Source organism: Carcharodon carcharias, chromosome 16, assembly GCF_017639515.1.
Source record: "Carcharodon carcharias isolate sCarCar2 chromosome 16, sCarCar2.pri, whole genome shotgun sequence".
NCBI classification, from domain to species: domain Eukaryota; kingdom Metazoa; phylum Chordata; class Chondrichthyes; order Lamniformes; family Lamnidae; genus Carcharodon; species Carcharodon carcharias.
This window is the reverse complement of record NC_054482.1, coordinates 22,223,242-22,242,682: the sequence shown is the minus strand read 5'-3', so window position 1 is coordinate 22,242,682 and position 19,441 is coordinate 22,223,242. Positions and strand designations below refer to the sequence as shown.

General features: G+C 49.2%; 1 protein-coding gene across 1 annotated transcript in view; it reads left to right on the top strand.

Annotated features, from left to right (window-relative positions):
- pappa2 (pappalysin 2) overlaps positions 1-19,441 on the top strand; it is a 641,043-nt gene that overhangs the window by 216,914 nt on the left and 404,688 nt on the right. Inside the window, exon 3 of the mRNA XM_041207795.1 lies at positions 16,193-16,338. Within this exon, the coding sequence (XP_041063729.1) occupies positions 16,193-16,338 (146 nt within the window). The remainder of the gene's footprint in view (positions 1-16,192; positions 16,339-19,441) is intronic.

Here is a 19,441-nt window from a genome sequence, read left to right as displayed (position 1 = left end):
CAACAGGACTGGGATTGAGCTGGTGTCGGAGCAACAGCAGGACTGAGATCAAGCTGGTGTATCAGGAACAGCAGGACTGAGATCGAGCTGGTGTATCAGGAACAGCAGGACTTGGAGTGAGCTGGTGTCGCAGCAAAAGCAGGACAAGGATCGAGCTGGTGTATCAGGAACAGCAGGACTGGGATTGAGCTTGTGTTGCAGCAACAGCAGGACTGAGATCGAGCTGGTGTATCAGGAACAGCAGGACAGGGTTTGAGCTGGTGTCGCAGCAACAGCCGGACTGGGATCGAGCTGGTGTATCCGGAACAGCAGGACAGGGTTTGAGCTGGTGTATCAGCAACAGCAGGACTGGGATTGAGCTGGTGTATCGGGAACAGCAGGACTGGGATTTAGCTGGTGTATCAGGAACAGCAGGACAGTGTTAGAGCTGGTGTATCAGGAACAGCAGGACTGGGATCGAGCTGGTGTCGGAGCAACAACAGGACTGAGATCGAGCTGGTGTATCAGGAACAGCAGGACTGAGATCGATCTGGTGTATCAGGATCTGCAGGACTGTGATATAGCTCGTGTAGCAGGAACAGCAGGACTTGGATTGAGCTGGTGTCGCAGCAAAAGCAGGACTGGGATTGAGCTGGTGTATCAGGAACAGCAGGACTGGGATTGAGCTGGTGTCGCAGCAACAGCAGGACTGTGATCAAGCTGGTGTATCAGGAACAGCAGGACTGAGATTGAGCTGGTGTCGCAGCAACAGCAGGACTGGGGTCGAGACTGTGTAGCAGGAACAGCAGGACTGTGATCGAGCCGATGTATCAGGAACAGGAGGACTGGGATTGAACTGGTCTAGCAGGAACAGCAGGACTGAGATCGAGCTGGTATATCTGGAAAAGTAGGACTGGGATCGAGCTGGTGTATCAGGAACAGCAGGACTGGGATCGAGCTGGTGTATCAACAACAGCAGGACTGGGATTGAGCTGATGTATCACGAACAGCAGGACTGGTATAGAGCTGGTGAATCAGGAACAGCAGGAATGGGATAGAGCTGCTGTATGAGGAGCAGCAGGACTGGGGTCGAGCTTGTATAGCAGGAACAGCAGGACTGAGATCGAACCGGTGTATCAGGAACAGCAGGACTGGGATTGAGCTGGTGTATCAGGAACAGCAGGACTGGGATAGAGCTGGTCTATCAGGAACAGCAGGACTGGGAAAGAGCGGGTGTATCAGGAACAGCAGGACTGGGATTGAGTTGGTGTATCAGGAACAGCAGGACTGTGTTAGAGCTGGTGTATCAGGAACAGCAGGACTGGGATCGAGCTGTTGTATTCGGAACAGCAGGACTGGGATAGAGTTGGTGTATCAGGAACAGCAGGACTGAGGTCGAGACTGTGTAGCAGGAACAGCAGGACTGAGATCGAGCCGGTGTATCAGGAACAGCAGGACTGGGATCGAGCTGGTGTATCAGGAACAGCAGGGCAAGGATCGAGCTTGTCTATCAGGAACAGCAGGACTGGGATCGAGCTGGTGTATCAGGAACAGTAGGACTGGGATAGAGAGGATGTAGCAGGAACAGCAGGACTGGGATTGAGGTGGTGTATCAGGAACAGCAGGACTGGGATCGAGCCGGTGTATCAGGAACAACAGGACTGGGATCGAGCGGGTGTATCAGCAACAGCAGGGCAAGGATCGAGCTGGTCTTTCAGTAACAGCAGGACTGGGATCGAGCTGGTGTATCAGGAACAGCAGGACTGGGATTGAGGTGGTGTATCAGGAACCGCAGGACTGGGATTGAGCTGGTGTATCAGGAACAGCAGGAATGGCATAGAGCTGGTGTATCAGGAACAGCAGGACTGGGGTCGAGCTTGTGTAGCAGGAACAGCAGGACTGAGATCGAGCCGGTGTATCAGGAACAGCAGCACTGGGATCGAGCTGGTGTATCAGGAACAGCAGGACTGGGATCGAGCTGGTGTATCAGGAACAGCAGGGCATAATCGAGCTGGTCTATCAGGAACAGCAGGACAGGGATCGAGCTGGTCTATCAGGAACAGCAGGACTGGGATAGAGCGGGTGTATCATGAACAGCAGGCCTGGGATTGAGCTTAGGTAGCAGGAACTGCAGGGCAAGGATCGAGCTGGTGTATCAGGAACAGCAGGACTGGGATCGAGCTGGTGTTTCAGGAACAGCAGGACTGGGATCGAGCTGGTGTATCAGGAACAGCAGGACTGGAATTGAGCTGGTGTTTCAGGAACAGCAGAACTGGGATAGATCTGGTGTAGCAGGAACAGCAGGACTGGGATTGAGCTGGTGTCGCAGCAACAGCAGGACTGGGATTGAGCTGGTGTATCAGGAACAGCAGGACTGGGATCGAGCTGGTGTTCCAGGAACAGCAGGACTGGGATCGAGCTGGTGTATCATGAACTGCAGGACTGGGATTGAGGTGGTGTATCAGGAACAGCAGGACTGGGATTGAACTGGTGTATCAGGAACAGCAGGAATGGCATAGAGCTGGTGTATCAGGAACAGCAGGACTGGAATAGAGCGGGTGTATCAGTAACAGCAGGACTGGGATTGAGCTGGTGTATCAGTAACAGCAGGACTGGGATGGAGCTGGCGTATCAGGAGCAGCAGGGCAAGGTTCAAGCTGGTGTATCAGGAACAGCTGGACGGGGATCAAGCGGGCGTATCAGGAACAGCAGGACTGGGTTCCAGCTGGTGTTTCAGGAACAGCAGGACTGGAATTGAGCTGTTGTTTCAGGAACAGCAGGACTGGGATAGATCTGGTGTAGGAGGAACAGCAGGACTTGTAACGAGCTGGTGTTTCAGGAACAGCAGGACTGGGATTGAGCCGATGTATGAGGAACAGCAGGAATGGGATAGGGCTGGTGTATCAGGAACAGCTGGACTGGGATCGAACTGGTGTATCAGGAACAGCAGGACTGTGTTAGAGCTGGTGTATCAGGAACAGCAGGACTGGGATCGAGCTGGTGTATCAGGAACAGCAGGACTGTGATAGAGTTGCTGTATCAGGAACAGCAGTACTGGTGTCAAGACTGTGTAGCAGGAACAGCAGTACTGAGATCAAGCCGGTGTATCAGGAACAGCAGGACTGGGATCGAGCTGGTGTATCAGGAACAGCAGGGCATAATCGAGCTGGTCTATCAGGAACAGCAGGACAGGGATCGAGCTGGTGTATCAGGAACAGCAGGACTGGGATAGAGCGGGTGTATCATGAACAGCAGGACTGGGATTGAGCTTAGGTAGCAGGAACAGCAGGGCAAGGATCGAGCTGGTGTATCAGGAACAGCTGGACTGAGATCGAGCGGGTGTATCAGGAACAGCAGGACTGGGATCGAGCTGGTGTTTCAGGAACAGCAGGACTGGGATTGAGCTGTTGTATCAGGAACAGCAGGACTGGGATCGAGCTGGTGTATCATGAACTGCAGGACTGGGATTGAGGTGGTGTATCAGGAACAGCAGGACTGGGATTGAACTGGTGTATCAGGAACAGCAGGAATGGCATAGAGCTGGTGTATCAGGAACAGCAGGACTGGAATAGAGCGGGTGTATCAGTAACAGCAGGACTGGGATTGAGCTGGTGTATCAGTAACAGCAGGACTGGGATGGAGCTGGTGTATCAGGAGCAGCAGGGCAAGGTTCAAGCTGGTGTATCAGGAACAGCTGGACGGGGATCAAGCGGGCGTATCAGGAACAGCAGGACTGGGTTCCAGCTGGTGTTTCAGGAACAGCAGGACTGGGATTGAGCTGGTGTTTCAGGAACAGCAGGACTGGGATAGATCTGGTGTAGGAGGAACAGCAGGACTTGTAACGAGCTGGTGTTTCAGGAACAGCTGGACTGGGATTGAGCCGATGTATGAGGAACAGCAGGAATGGGATAGGGCTGGTGTATCAGGAACAGCTGGACTGGGATCGAACTGGTGTATCAGGAACAGCAGGACTGTGTTAGAGCTGGTGTATCAGGAACAGCAGGACTGGGATCGAGCTGGTGTATCAGGAACAGCAGGACTGTGTTAGAGTTGCTGTATCAGGAACAGCAGTACTGGGGTCAAGACTGTGTAGCAGGAACAGCAGTACTGAGATCAAGCCGGTGTATCAGGAACAGCAGGACTGGGATCGAGCTGGTGTATCAGGAACAGCAGGGCATAATCGAGCTGGTCTATCAGGAACAGCAGGACAGGGATCGAGCTGGTGTATCAGGAACAGCAGGACTGGGATAGAGCGGGTGTATCATGAACAGCAGGACTGGGATTGAGCTTAGGTAGCAGGAACAGCAGGGCAAGGATCGAGCTGGTGTATCAGGAACAGCTGGACTGAGATCGAGGTGGTGTATCAGGAACAGCAGGACTGGGATCGAGCTGGTGTTTCAGGAACAGCAGGACTGGGATTGAGCTGTTGTATCAGGAACAGCAGGACTGGGATCGAGTTGGTGTATCAGGAACAGCAGGACTGGGATTGAGCTGATGTATCAGGAACAGCAGGTCTGGGACTGAGCTGGTGTTCCACGAACAGCTGGACTGGGATAGAGCTGGTGTATCAGGAACAGCAGGACTGGGATTGAGCTGTTGTATCAGGAACAGCTGGACTGGGATAGAGCTGGTGTATCAGGAACAGCAGGACTGGGATCGAGCTGGTGTTCCAGGAACAGCACGACTGGGATCGAGCTGGTGTATCATGAACTGCAGGACTGGGATTGATCTGGTGTTTCAGGAACAGCAGGACTGGGATTGAGCTGGTGTAGCAGGAAGATCAGGAATGAGATCGAGGTGCTGTATCAGGAGCAGCAGGACTGGCATTGAGCTGTTGTATGAGGTACATCAGGACTGGGATTGAGCTGGTGTATCAGGAGCAGCAGGACTGAGATCGAGCTGGTCTATCAGGAACAGCAGGACTTGGATCAAGCTTGTGTAGCAGAAACAGCAGGACTGGGATCGAGCTGGTGTATCAGGAACAGCAGGACTTGGATCGAGCTGGTGTAGCAGAAACTGCAGGACTGGGATCAAGCTGGTGTATCAGGAACAGCAGGACTGGGATAGAGCTTGTGTATCAGGAACAGCAGTACTGGGATAGATCTTGTGATCAGGAACAGCAGGACTGAGATCGAGCTGGTGTATCTTGAGACAAGAAGACTGGGGTGTGAAGCGCAGGCGAGGCCCTGGCTGGAAGAGCCGGGGTTGGTTGGGCACTGCGATTCTAAACATTTTACTTGTTTCTATACCGTGATCTGTGGTATTTATTGTGCCTGGCAGCTGGTGCCGAATTGTTGTGGGCTAAGGGCATCCAATAGGATAAAGCCTTGTGAAGTCCCCAGATGGGTGTTGACTTTTTGTGATTTCTACCCAACAATGAACATTTGAAGTGAAGAAATTGAATGAAGCCTGTTCAAAGAGCACATCTAGCTATGAGCATGGACCAGCTTTGCCGATTCCATGCTCATACTAGGTGAGAATGGCCCACAGCAAAATCCAGCAGTGGCTTCTCTGTACCTGAAGGGACAAGGCCCAGATGAAAAACGTACTCTTTAGGATCTTAATTGTAGGTACACAGGGAGAGAAAAATCCATTGGGCGGAATTTTCCATGTCCCCTGGCGGCAGGCCTGATAAGTGGCATGAGCTGACAATATGGCTAGATCGGTTTCACCACGGCGGCAAGGCAGGTTGCTATTGTCCGTTCAGCTCGCAGGCGGTGGACCTCATTTCCCCACCATCGGTCACCAGGAGCCTCATTGTAATACAGCAGCGCACCATTATCAAGCCATCCTGCCAGGCTCTTGCACCCCCTCTGGATCGTCCGCCCATGTCAGCGGGAAAGCACAAGAGGACAGGGGCGATGAGCACTTGATGGCCTGCACTTTGGGGGAACTGGAGGTGAGTGCACAGCAATGTTCTGCAGAGCTCACCAGGGCCTTCTGTTGCTTTGCAGGCTTCAGGAGCGCCGGTGGGGGAAGGGGTTAGGATAAAGTGCCGCCTTGCCTCGGAGGTGACTTTTGAAGGTGAGGGGGAGCAGGGGTCAAGTGCAGCCCTGTTGCTGTTGAGGCGACTTGGAAGCGGGGCGGGTGGGTCGTTGGGGGGCGGGGGTTGCAAGTGCAGCCCTGCCATTGAGGAGACTGGTGGTGGGGGGGTGCTGGTGGTTAAGGGCAGCCCTGTGTCTGAGGAGGCTGGTGGCGGGCTGGTGGTGGGGGTGGGAGGAGGCAAGAGCAGCCCTGCTGTTGAATATAGCGCACAAGCGTTTGGTGTGGAGGGTAGGGTAGGCGAGCGAAGTGGCCATGCATTCAGGAACCCTGTAGAAAGTGACCATTACTTTGCAACTGAGACCGTTCAGGCGCAGCCACATTGATATGATTGGGGTCGAGCTGCAAGCTTACTTGCCCACTCAAGCATCGCAGAGGCATCAAAGTGCCACCAAGTTCTCCAGGGCTCCCCCCTCCCCCCAGCAGCCCCTACCACCCCGACATAGACTGCCAACTCATGAGCGCTTTAGTGGACTGCAGAGCAGTTGGACTGCACACATTGTACAATCTCCTCGCTAAAGCTGGCCATGCAACAGTCACTGCTGGAGGCACTCACAGCCCCTTGCAATGTCAGCGTCCTGGTTTGGACCAGGCTCCAATCTAACAGGGCAGCCATGCAGCACGCTAGCCTCTGGCCATCCAAGTGGTGGCCAGCACTCTCCAGGAGGTGTTAAAGGGCTGTCACACTTAACCAGGGCAGGTTCTTAGTACACCCATGCCAACTACATGTCTCTCTCTTTCATCCTGTAGGAGGATCATGGAGCCTGGTGAACTAGCTGTGTGCCTGATGGCCTACAGAGAGCGAAGACGACGGAGGAGAGAGCGACTGAGTCTCCTGGCTGTGCAGAGGGAAGAGTAGACAGCTGGGGCTCCCGCTTACACCCCCAAGAGCCACAGAGAGCCTTCACAGGCCGGCGCCTAGCAATACCCAGGGTCTGTAGACACCGTCTTGCATTCCTGCAGTTGAGTGAGAGCCAGTGTTGCCAATGACTGCGCATGTCTAAGGGACTGGTGGTTGCTCACATCTGCCACCTGCTGCAGGATTTGGCTCCACGGGGGCATGGAGGGCATCCACTGCCAATGGCTGTGAAAGTGACCGTGGCGCTCAATTTCTATACCAGTGGCTCCCTTCAGGGCTCCACAGGTGATGTCTATGGGATCTCACAAGCCTCCACTCACAAATGCATCCATGAGGTCACGGATGCCATCTTCACAAGGGCACACAGCTTTGTGCATTTCGCCCCGGACCAGGGCAGCCAGGATGCAAGAGAGACTGGATTTGCCCATTTCTTGGGTTTCCCACAGGTGCAGGGTATGATCAACTGCACTCATGTGGCACTCAGATCTCTGTCGCAACATGTGGTGGACCACACATCAACTGCAAGGGATTCCATTCACTGAATGTGCAGTTGATGTGCGACCACCAGAAACACATCCTGCAGGTGTGCGCACAGTTTCCAGGGAGTGTGCACTACGTCTATATCTTTAGTCAGTCACAGATCCCTGGAGTCTTCCAGGGTCCACAGAAGCTGCAGGGATGACTCCTTGGGGACAAGGGCTACCCGGAGAGGCCATGGCTGATGACACCCATGTGGCGGCCTCAGACTGCAGCAGAGTGATGCTATAATGAGGCTCATGCTGCAGCTCACAACTTGATGGGGCAGACCATCGGGATGCTGAAGATGAGGTTCCAGTGACTGGACCGGTCTGATCGAGCCCTGCAATACAGTCCGCAGAGGGTTTCACACATCATCGTCATCTGCTGCGCCCTTTACAACCTGGCGCTCCAACTAGGAGACAAGCTGGCTGAAGAGGAGCTGCATGCCTCCTCTGATGAGGAAGACGCTGACAGGGATGAGGCTGAGGAGGTCCTTGGAGGCGACAATGACGGGGATGAGGCTCTTGCACTGGCTAGATGAGGCAGGCATGCTCGGGAGGCCCTCATAGCTGCTAGATTTGTGGATGATGATGACGACATGCAGTGAGGTGTCCCCATAGATCCTCACATTGCATTTGTGAATGTTTTTCTCCAGTCTGGCTTATGGCAGTGCTCATACCCTTTGTGAGAATGCTCCTGTCGTGGGGACATGTTGGAGGCCCCAATAGTCGCTCAATTGCAGGAGAATGATGATGACATACATTGAATACATTCCATAAGTATTCACACAGCCTCTGAGAATGTCTGACCCCTGTCTGGCCAAGGGGCAATCGCTTGCGCTCAGGGTCATTTCATAGAGACACAGCCATGAAACTTTAGAAGCATCTGATGCTTTGTCTGCCTTCAGCCCCTGAGCCCTTCAGGAACTGGAGCACAGCTTCAGTAGTCACAGATGCTGGTGTGATGGGTGCCAGCCCCACTTCAAAATTGCTGAGAGCACACAGAGAGAATGACGGAACTCTGTGGTGCCTGCCCACTGTATTCTGGCAGCAATGACCAGCACCGTCGAGGTGCAGACATCAGTAATGTTTGCAGGGAGTGTGAGGCTGGATCATCATTGTGGTTTGAAGGCTGCACAGAGCACAGGGAAGAGGCCCTGGACTGAGACAGCTGCATTTACCCTGTGCAGAAAGGTTTCACCTCTGAGTGACAAGAACACTGCTCATCAGAACAAGGAGCCATAAGATATTCTTGGAAGTTTATTGACAACAGTGAACAGCATGTACAAGTGTTTAACCCCTGTGCCCAGGCTGTGCAACTAATTCTTAACTGTCCTAACCCTGGCGCTATGCCTTGGCGCTCCCTGGATATCTACAGTGGAGGTGGAGGCAACCTGCTGACTGTGATGCCCTGTCTGTGATGACTTTGGCGGGTGTCCTTTGGAGGGCCGAGACTTGGAGGACACCGGCCTGCTTTTGGGGTCCTGCTGTATGGTAATATCACCCTCCTCGGCCTGTGGAGCTAGAGTTGCTGAGGTCACAGGAAGAGGGGAGTCGGATGGGCCGGATACTCTCGGAGTCACCTGGATGGATGGGCCTAGAGTGCGCACCTGCAGATCCCCCTCCTTACTGGTGCCCAGGAGCCTCAGGCTGACTCCTTCAGGAGTTAGCATGGATTTGCTCACTCCAGGACACATCGCTTGGAGGACTGCTGGAGGCCAGAAATTTACCGAGTCCGAGTCAGATGACGAGCCTTTGGACTCAGTCATGTCACAGTTGCTGGAGCTGCAAAGTCAAGCTCGGGAACATCAGGAAGGGATGTCCACTGCACCCCTCAGATTGCAAGGCACGATGGAGGAGTCCATCCGTCTTCAGGCTGAGATGATAGCGCTAGCATGCCAACGCACCGAAGTCAACACTGGTAGGTATCCTGTGCTGACTGTGAGGTCGGTGTTGCTCCACAAAGTGAGGACCCAGCAGTGCAACATCCATCAGACAACCATGCGTGATTGATGTGTCCTTGAGCAGGAGTAGCTGGAGTGAGATCGAGCTGCACTATTTATCAAATGGCCCAGCACTCTCAATCGTCAAGTGATGGAAGGTCTCATTGACAGTGCTATTAAACTTACATAGCAATAACCTGCACACCAATGCTCACTTGGATCCCACCAGGGCCACTTGACTCTTGATCTCAGTACAGCCTTGGTCTAAACATGGACAAAAGAGCTGAACTCCAGAGGTGAAGTGAGAATGTCTGCCCTTGATATCAAAGCATTACTTGAGTGAGTGTGGCATCAAGGAATCCTAGCAAAATTGAAGTCATTGGGAATCTGGGGAAAACTCTGCACTGGTTGGAGTCATGCCCGACACAAAGGGAAATGGTTTTGGCTGCTGGAGGTTGACCATATTAGTCCTGGGATAACACTGCAGGAGTTCCTCAAGAAAGTCTCCTAGGCACAACCATCTCAGCTGCTTCATCAATAACCTTCCCCCCAACATAAAGTCAGAAGTGGGGTTGTTCGCTGATGATTGCACAGTGCTTAGCACCATTTGGATGCTAAAGTAGTCCGTGTAGCAGGTCCTGGACAACATTGAGCTGATAAGTGGCAAGTAACATTCGTACTGCACAAGTACCAGGCAATTACCATTTTCAACAAGAGAGAATCTAACTATTGCTCTTTAACATTCATTGGCATTACCATCACTGAATCTCCCACGATCAACATTCTGGGGGTTACCATTGACCAGAAACTGAACTGGGCTAGCCATATAAATACTGTGGCTACAAGAGCAGTTTAGAGGCTAGGAACCCTGGGGCGAATAACTCACCTCCTGACTCCCCAAACTTCATCCACCATCTGCAAGGCACAAGTCAGAAGTATGATAGAATACTCTCCACTTACCTGAATGAGTGCAGCTTCAACAACACTCCAGGAGCTCAACACCATCCAGGACAAAGCAGCCCATTTGACTTTTTAAAAATTCATTCATGGGATGTGGGTTTCGCTGGCTGGCCCAACATTTATTGCCCATCCCTAATGGCCCTTGAGAAGGCGGTGGTGAGCTGCCTTCTTGAACCGCTGCAGTCCATGTGGTGTAGTTACACCCACAGTGCTGTTAGGGAGGAAGTTCAAGGATTTTAACCCAGCAACAGTGAAGGAACGGCAATGTATTTCTAAGTCAGGTTGGTGAGTGACTTGGAGGAGAACTTCCAAGTGGTGGTGTTCTCATCTATCTGCTGCCCTTGTCCTTCTAAATGGTAGAGGTCATAGGTTTGGAAGGGGCTGTTGAAGGAGCCTTGTTGAATTCCTGCAGTGCATCTTGTAAATGGTACACACTGCTGCTACTGTGTGTTGGTGGTGAAGGGAGTCAATATTTGTGGATGTGGTGCCAATCAAGCGGGATGCTTTGTCCTGGGCGGTGTCCAGCTTCTTGAGTGTTGTTGGAGCTGCACTCATCCAGGTAAGTGGGGAGTATTCCAACACACTCCTGACTTGTGCTTTGTAGATGGCGGACAGGCTTTGGGGAGTCAGGAGGTGGGTTAATCATCGCACGATTCCTAGTCTCTGATCTGCCCTTTTAGCCAAAATATTTATATGGCTAGTCCATTTCAGTTTCTGGTCAATCGTAACCCCCAGGATGTTGATAGTGGGATATTCAGTGATGGTAATGCCATTGAATATGAAAGGGCGATGGTTGGATTCTCTCTTGTTGGAGATAGTCATTGCCTGACACTTGTGTGGCGTGAATGCTACTTGCCGCTTGTCAGCCCAAGCTTGGATATTGTCCAGGTCTTGCTGCATTTGGACATGATCTGCTTCAGTATCTGAGGAGTCGTCAATGGTGCTGAACATTGTGCAATCATCAGCGAACATCCCCACTTCCGACCTTATGATGGAAGGAAGGTCATTGATGAATCAAGATGGTTGGGCCGAGGACACTATCATGAGGATCTCCTGCAGTGATGTCCTGGAACAGAGATAACTGACCTCCAACAACCACAACCATCTTCCTTTGTGCTAGGTATGACACCAACCAGCGGAGAGTTTTCCCCCTGATTCACATTGACTCCAGTTTTGCTTGGACTCTTTGATGCCACACTCAGTCAAATGCGGCCTTGATATCAAGGGCAGTCACTCTCACCTCACCTCTGGAGCTCAGCTCTTTTGTTCATGTTTAAACCAAGACTGTAATGAGATCAGGAGTTGAGTGACCCTGGCAAAACCCAAACTGAGCGTCAGTGAGCAGGTTATTGCTCAGCAAGTGCTGCTTGATAGCACTGTTGATGACCTCTTCCACTACTGATGATGGAGAGTAGACTGATGCAGCAGTAATTGTCCGGGTTGGATTTGTCCTGCTTTTTGTGTATAGGACATACCTGGGCAATTTTGCACATTGCCAGGTAGATGCCAGTGCTGTAGCTGTACTGGAACAGCTTGGCTAAGGGCGCGGCAAGATCTGGAGCACAATTCTTCAGGAATGTTGCCGGAATATTGTCAGGACCTATAGCTTTTGCAGTATCCAGTGCCTTCAGCCGTTTCTTGATATCACATGGAAAGAATCGAATTGGCTGAAGACTGGCATCTGTGATGCTGGGGACCTCTGGATGAGGCCGAGATGGATCATCCACTCGGTACTTCTGGCTGAAGATTGTAGGAAATGCTTCAGCCTTATCTTTTGCACTAATGCTCCTTCATCATTGAGGATGGGGATATTTGTGGAGCCTTCTCCTCCAAAGAGCTGTTTAGTTGTCCACCACCGTTCATGACTGAATGCAGCAGGACTGCTGAGCTTAGATCCGATCCGTTGGTTGTGGGATCACTTAGCCTTATCTAACACTGCTGCTTATGCTGTTTGGCACGCAAATAGTCCTGTGTTATAGCTTCACCAGGGTGACACCTCATTTTTAGGTATGCCTGGTGCTGCTCCTGGCATGCCCTCCTGCACTCTTCATTGAACCAGGTTTGATCCCCTGGCTTGATGGTAATGGTAGAGTGGTGGACATGCTGGGCCTTGAGGTTACAGGTTGTGTCCGAGTACAATTCTGCTGCTGCTGATGGCCCACAGCGCCTCATGGATGCCCAATCTTGAGTTGCTAGATCTGTTCGAAATCTATCCCATTCAGCACGGTGGTAGTGCCACACAACATGGTGGAGGGTATCTTCAATGTGAAGGCGGGACTTCGTCTCTACAACAACTGTGTGGTAGTCACTCCTACAGATACTGTCATGGACAAATGCATCTGCGGCAGGCAGATTAATGAGAATGAAGTCAAGTATGTTTTTCCCCTTTGTTGGCACCAACAAGAGGGAAAAGCATACTTGACCTCATCAAGTGGGCTGCTTTGTCCTGGATGGTGTCCAGCTTCTTGAGTGTTGTGGGAGCTGCACTCATCCAGGCAAGTGGGGAGTACTCCATCACACTCTGACTTGTGCCTTTTAGATGGTTGACAGGCTTTGGGGAGTCAAGAGGTGGGTTACTCGTCGCATGATTCCTAGCCCCTGACCTGCTCTTGTAGCCACAGTATTTATATGGCTAGTCCAGATCAGTTTCTGAAACAAATATTCAATCCCTCCACCAGCAACACACAGTAGCAGCAGTATGTACCATCTACAAGATGCCCTGCAGAAATTCAAGGCTCCTTCAATGCATCTTCCGAAGACACAACCACTACCATCTAGAAGGACAAGGGCAGCAGATACATGGGAACACCACCACCTGAATGTTCCCCTCCAAGCCACTCCCCATCCTGACTTGCTATTCTAGCATCATGGGTATACCTACGCTAGATGGCCTGCAGCTGTTCATGAAGGTGGCTCACCACCACCTTATCAAGGACAGTTGGAGCTAGGCAACAAATGCTGGCCCAGCCAGCAATGCTGCCATCCCACGAAAGAATGCAAAAAATGTCACTGCCCCAGTGATGGTCATGCCTTCAGCTGCCTAGGCCCTAACCTCTGGAATTCCCTTCCTCAACCGCACCATCTCTCTACCTGCCTTTCCTCCTCTAAGATACTCCTTACAACTTACTTCTTTAACCAAGCTTTTGGTCATCTGTCCTGATATCTCTTTATGTGGTCTGATGTCAAGTTTTATAATGCCCCAGATAAGTGGCTTGGAAGGTAATATTACATTAAAGGTGCAATGTAAATACAAATGAAGCTGTTGAAATATTAAAAGAAGATGATTCCTGTACAATCACTGCGCAATGTTGAGAAATTATCTGAACTAATTGGAGACAAGACTTCAAGGACAAGCAAAAGATTGATTTGTATTTCTTTTTAACTTTTATTTTTGGAATCAACTTCTCATCTCTAAACCATGGGCGTATGCGTGTTGTGTTTTTTTCTCTCGGGTTTTTAGAAACTACTAAACTTCCCCTTTTGTTGACTCAAGAAAGCCTGAATAAATTGGCTTCTTCTAAAGCATAAATACATTTGGACTGCAAAAAGGGAAGGGATCCTTTTTAAATTAACCTTGTTGCAGCCAACTAAGGGGGTTGAATAAAAAAGGGGAGCCAGGTCATCCTTCCTCACCCGAGAGCAAAGCAATTTGGGGTACCTTGTGCATGATCATAACAAATTGGGGGACCTCGCCCAGGAACCGATTGTAAGAGCGTATGGGATCCTGGGCTTCAGTAATAGAGGAACAGAATACTAAAGCAAGGAATCTATGTTAAACTTGTATATAACACTGGTTAGGCCTTGGCTGGAGTATTCAGTTCTGATCTAGGGAGGATGTCAAGGCCTTGGAGCAGACGCAGATGACGTTTACTAGAATGGTACTAGGGGTGAGGGACTACTGTTATGTGGAGAGACTGGAGAAGCTGGGTTTGGTTTCCTTAGAGTAGTGAAGGATAAGAGGAGACTTGATGGCATTATTCAAAGTCCTGAATGGTTTTGATTGAGTAAATAAGGAGAGACTGTCTCCAGTGACCAGTCAGGAATCAGAGGACATCAATTTAAGATGATTGACAAAAAGGCCAGAGGTGAGAAGAGGAAATATTGTTTTATACAGGAAGTTTTTTTGATCCGGAATGTGATAGGTTGATGGAAGCAGATTCAATAATAGCGTTCAAAAGGGAATTGGATAAACAATTGAACAGGAAAACAGGGCTGTAGGGAAAGAGCTGGGAATGAGATGAATTGGATAGGCCTACCAAACAGCTGGCACAAGCACAATGAGCTGAATGACCACCTTGTGTGCTGTATTATTCTATGGTTTGCTTTGTTAGTGTCCATCTTATATTCATGTTACCTTGTTCTGGTCTTACTCACAAGAAGAAACCATCTCTCTGCATCCCCAGCATAGAACCCTCTCATCCCCAGATCTCTTAGTTTTTGTTTTCCAGAGAAAAATACCACAACCTGCTCGATATTTCCTTTCTTGTCAAAACCGGATTCGTGCCATGATAGGAAAAGCTTTGCTGGTTGAATTAATCATCGTTGTGGCATGAAAGACAGTGATCAGATTGATTACTTGCAGACTGTAGCCTAATGATAAATGAATTGAATTTGATTAGCTCTCTGAAAAACATAGCTTGCTCGAAACGTTCAGGCGTCATTGTGATCTCAGAGTAAACATAATATTGGTTGAATCTTCACTCTGATGGGCTCTTATAATCCAGAACATCTGCAAACACAATGAGAGCAACTGCTCCAGATCTGATGGAGAAGGCCTGTGCTCCATATGTGACAAATGTGGCTCTGTTGGCAGCACTTGTGCCTCTGTGGTGAATGATGTTTCAGTGCAGCAACAAGGGTGGTGCTGTCCTTGAGAATGTGATTTTGATTCAAAGCATTCTCTGCCCATTCAGGTGGCCTCTGAAGATCTTATGGTGCTATTCAAGGGCAAGCAATTCCAATGAAACACCACAAAACCAGATTAATTGGTCTTTCCATGCTCTTTTAGATTCTTAGTCATGCGATCGCTGGACACAATTCCAGTAAGCTGCTCGCTTGGTGTGGACAAGAAGCTGAAACACCTCATCAGCAATCTCCAGGCCTAGCTACCCAAGTAGATCTTCCAAGCTCTGCTGAAGATTCAGCGAGTTTACCCTTTAAGCAGCTGAGTCACACGGATCTGAAAAATCCTAGGTTGAATTCGGGAGCGGCATGTGACTGATTATGTGTTTTTGAGTCTTTGATCAGCATTTGTTTTATTTTAGTTGAGTCAATTCCAGTTACCCATTATTGTGAGCAGGGCTGGGGTTGAATGGGGAAAACATTTCCCTGATTTATAATTTTACTTTGATCTATGTTGACTTTACGCTTGTGTTCACTTGTCTATGTGCGCAGCACATGTGAAAGGCTCTGGGATTGATTTTCTCTGAGGCTTCTCTGGATCATCCGCTGTAATCTTGGTGGAATCTCCAAAGGAAGCCCAGTGAAGTGGCGTAAAGAAAATTTCTGCCATTTCTCCGGGGACACCGCTGGTTGCCTACCAAAGTAGTCATGGCGGATAGTGAAGAAAGATCACCCCCTCCAAAACTCTACATCCATCTGCATTGTACCCTTTCATTCCGTGGACACAGTTTTAGTTGAGTGCACCCCCATTTATAACTCCGAGCCAGTCCTACTATTGTCTCTGTCACTCTATTCTCTTGAGCGCTTCATTCCTTTTGCAGTTCCAAAGTCATTTGTGATCTGTCCAATGAGTTTTTACAGGGTTGGAAAGCCGGTTTTGATTTTGTTATCCAACCTTTAGTGTCTGGAGGTCAATGCCTAATCTTGGAGGATGAATCAAATTGCCTGAAGCTGACTACATTTTAAGCTTCTTTTTTTTTATTGCTTAGGACCTACATGAGCGTGAAGGAACTGAAGGAGACACTGCAGATCAATGGCTCTATGTACCTGAATGTCTATTTTGCTAACTCAGTGCGGGAGGAGCTGGCGGGAGCTGCCACCTGGCCCTGGGATAAAGAAGCCCTGAGTTACTTGGGTAAGTGTAATGAAGGGAGTTCCAGTCCATTTCTGTCATTTTTTTTATGCCAGACAGCGTACGAACAGTTCCCATCATTCTGCCTGCACACATCAATTTCACTGTTTTTTTTTATACAATGGGATGTGGGCATCATTAATTGCCCACCCCTAATTGCCCTAGAACTTGCTAGGCCATTTCAGAGGGCAGTTAAGAGTCAACCACATTACTGTGATTTTGGAGTCACATGTAGTCCAGACCAGGGAAGGGCAGCAGATTTCCTTCCCTAAAGGGCATTAGTGAACGAGATGGGTTTTTACAACAATTGATGCTAATTTTATGGCACCGGTGCTGAGGCTAGCTTTCAATTCTAGATTTTTTTTAAAAAATAGTGATAACCACTTCCCTCTGGTTCCTGTTTGTCAGTAACATCAACCACATGGCCTCTGGCTTTCAGAGGATCAGTGGTGGCTTGGAAATATTAAGAGCAGTTGGATCCATTTAAACTATTCCCTATTCATGGATAGAGGCCAGTTGCCAAGGATTTTCTAAACAAAACCATGCAGTGACGGTTGGTGTATCCTCAGAGTAAATGGACAATGATGCAATGTCAGTGTTCGAGATAAATATTCACAGCCCTGATTTCTCATTCAACCCCAAGATGAGCTTCTGACCCTACTGACTGTCGGCTTCAGCCCCTGTAGTTTTGCCCCTCCCTCAGCTTGTTGGCTGCTAAAACTCTCAGTATTGACTTTGTCACCATTTGACTTGGCACGAGGGGCCTAAGACCTCACCCTGTATAATTTTTATAAAATAGATATGGATATCCTCATAGCTATTTTTTAAAAATAACTGGACAAAGACCTTTTAAGATACCTGAAGCTATGTCTGTCTGTGACCCTCAAAGAGAACTATACAAAGGCCATCTGCATTTTATAACCCAGCTGGTCAACCAGAGTCCATTCGTCTGCTAGGACAAAAGACCCCACACCCTTCCTTTCAATTCTTAATGGTTGGGACATTTAACCGTTTTGGGAACCCAGATAAGGGATACACATAATTTGTCAAAGATGATGTGGAGAAATGGGAGTCATGTGACATGGACCTATACCTAATGTAACCAGTGATATTGCCTTGAAAAATCTCAGTCTGCCATTTTACCATCTACCTAGCAGCATCACAGAAAAGGGGCTCTGCCCAGATTGAATACCTGGCCCCATCTACCCTGCTTCTGCTGGAGCTTCTGTACCATCACCTACAAGACTGATTCATCTCTGCACGTCTGTCTCGTCATGTGAAGTCAACACCACTGAAAAAGTGAATTATACAGCATCACTTTTCAGCCCGCCGACCTCCGTGAAGGAATACCTCATTGGACTTTGATTCTGGACTCCGGACCCACGTGAACAATATTTCTTTTCTCAGCTCTGAATAAGGGTCATACTTACTTGAAATGTTAACTCTGTTTCTCTCTCCACAGATGCTGTTAGACCTGTTGTATTTTTCCAGCATTTTCTGTTTTTGTTTCAGATTTCCAGCATCTGCAGCATTTTGTTTTTCTCCTTTCTCTTAGTGGCCTCTGCACTATAAGTCTTCCTCTTCTCTATCCCTCTTTTACTGTATGACTGCAAAGGAGGCAACGTTGCTACCCTCCTCCCATGTTTGAGTATGTGCAAATAAACTAACCGTTTGAGATCATCCTATCTTGAGTTTGCGGTGGGGTTTTTAATAGAAAATTGGATCACACCAAAACTGAGGGGTTAGGAGATACGCCACTGCTTATGGAGGAGGAAGCAAGTCAAAAGCACCTTTCTGTTTATGGCTGGGTGGTGAAAGGAGAAATTAGTGTGGTTTAAATTAACTCCCCTCCTGTCCGTAATAGAAATTGGGGCCTCAAATCTGGGATCACCCATTTGAACTTGACCAGAGCTCAATTTAAGATGAGCCAAATCTGAGGTGAAAGAGCCAACTGGAAACCAAAAGGGAAAAACTCTGTGGCTGGAACAAATTTTAAACTTACCACAGCAAATTCCTTTGCCCCTAACACTAAGAGGATGGCAGCTTCTGATATTCCAATGAGAGTGAGGCAAGGAAATTTGAACAGTGAAACCTTAGTGGCCATTAGCACAGAGCAACTGAAAGCTGCAGCTGGGAAGGTACAGTTAAAACTGCCCAGTAAAGTGAAAAGAAGTGAACTGATCCAGTTGTTGGTATAACATCTGGATCTCACATTACTGATAGAGCAGTTAGATGTAGAACTCAACCGTGACTCTGCTTCCACTGCATCCCACCCTTGTTCCCCCACCCCCCTCACCCACACCAGTCACCAACCCCAGACAAATTTGAGCTGGACAAGCTCGGAATACAATTAGAATTTAGGAAGAGGGAAAGAGAAGCACTGAAGAGAAAGAGAGAGAGAGAGAAAGAGAGAGAGAAAAAGGGAGAGAGAAGAATTCCAACTCCGAAAATTGGAATTGGAGCTAACAGCTCAAAGAGAGACCAGACAGCTGGAACCTGCAAGGGAAAATCTCTCTTTACCTGGTCGTACCCACTATCTCCCCAACTCAGAACCACTCTCTGAGGCCCTCAGCTATGCTAAATTATAGAATCACAGAATCATAGAATGTTTACAGTAGAGAGGAGGCCATTTCGCCCATCATGTCTGTGCCAGCTCTCTGCAAGAACAATTCAGCTGTCCAACTCCACTATCTTTTCCCTGTAGACCTGTAAGTTTTACTCCCAAAGTTGAAGAATGCGTTGTGGGCTCATTTTTTTTGCCACTTTTGAGAAAGCAGAAAGACAGCTAAAATGGCTATCAGCTATCTGGACATTTTAAATTCAGTTCACTTCTTTTCACTTTACGAGGCAGTTTTAACTGTACCTCCCCAGCTGCAGCTTTCAGTTGCTCTGTCCTAACGGCCACTAAGGTTTCACTTCAAATTTCCTTGCCTGACTCTCATTGGAATATCAGAAGTTAAATTCAAGGGCAGCTGTCAGGGAGAACCCAAGAGGTCTAGTACATGCTGCCTCCTGATGCCCCCGTGAGTTATTAGCAGACCCCAGGCTGCCATCCTAAGTGCCCCTGTGTTAATCCTGGAGGCAGATGATCAGCAATTCCGGAACA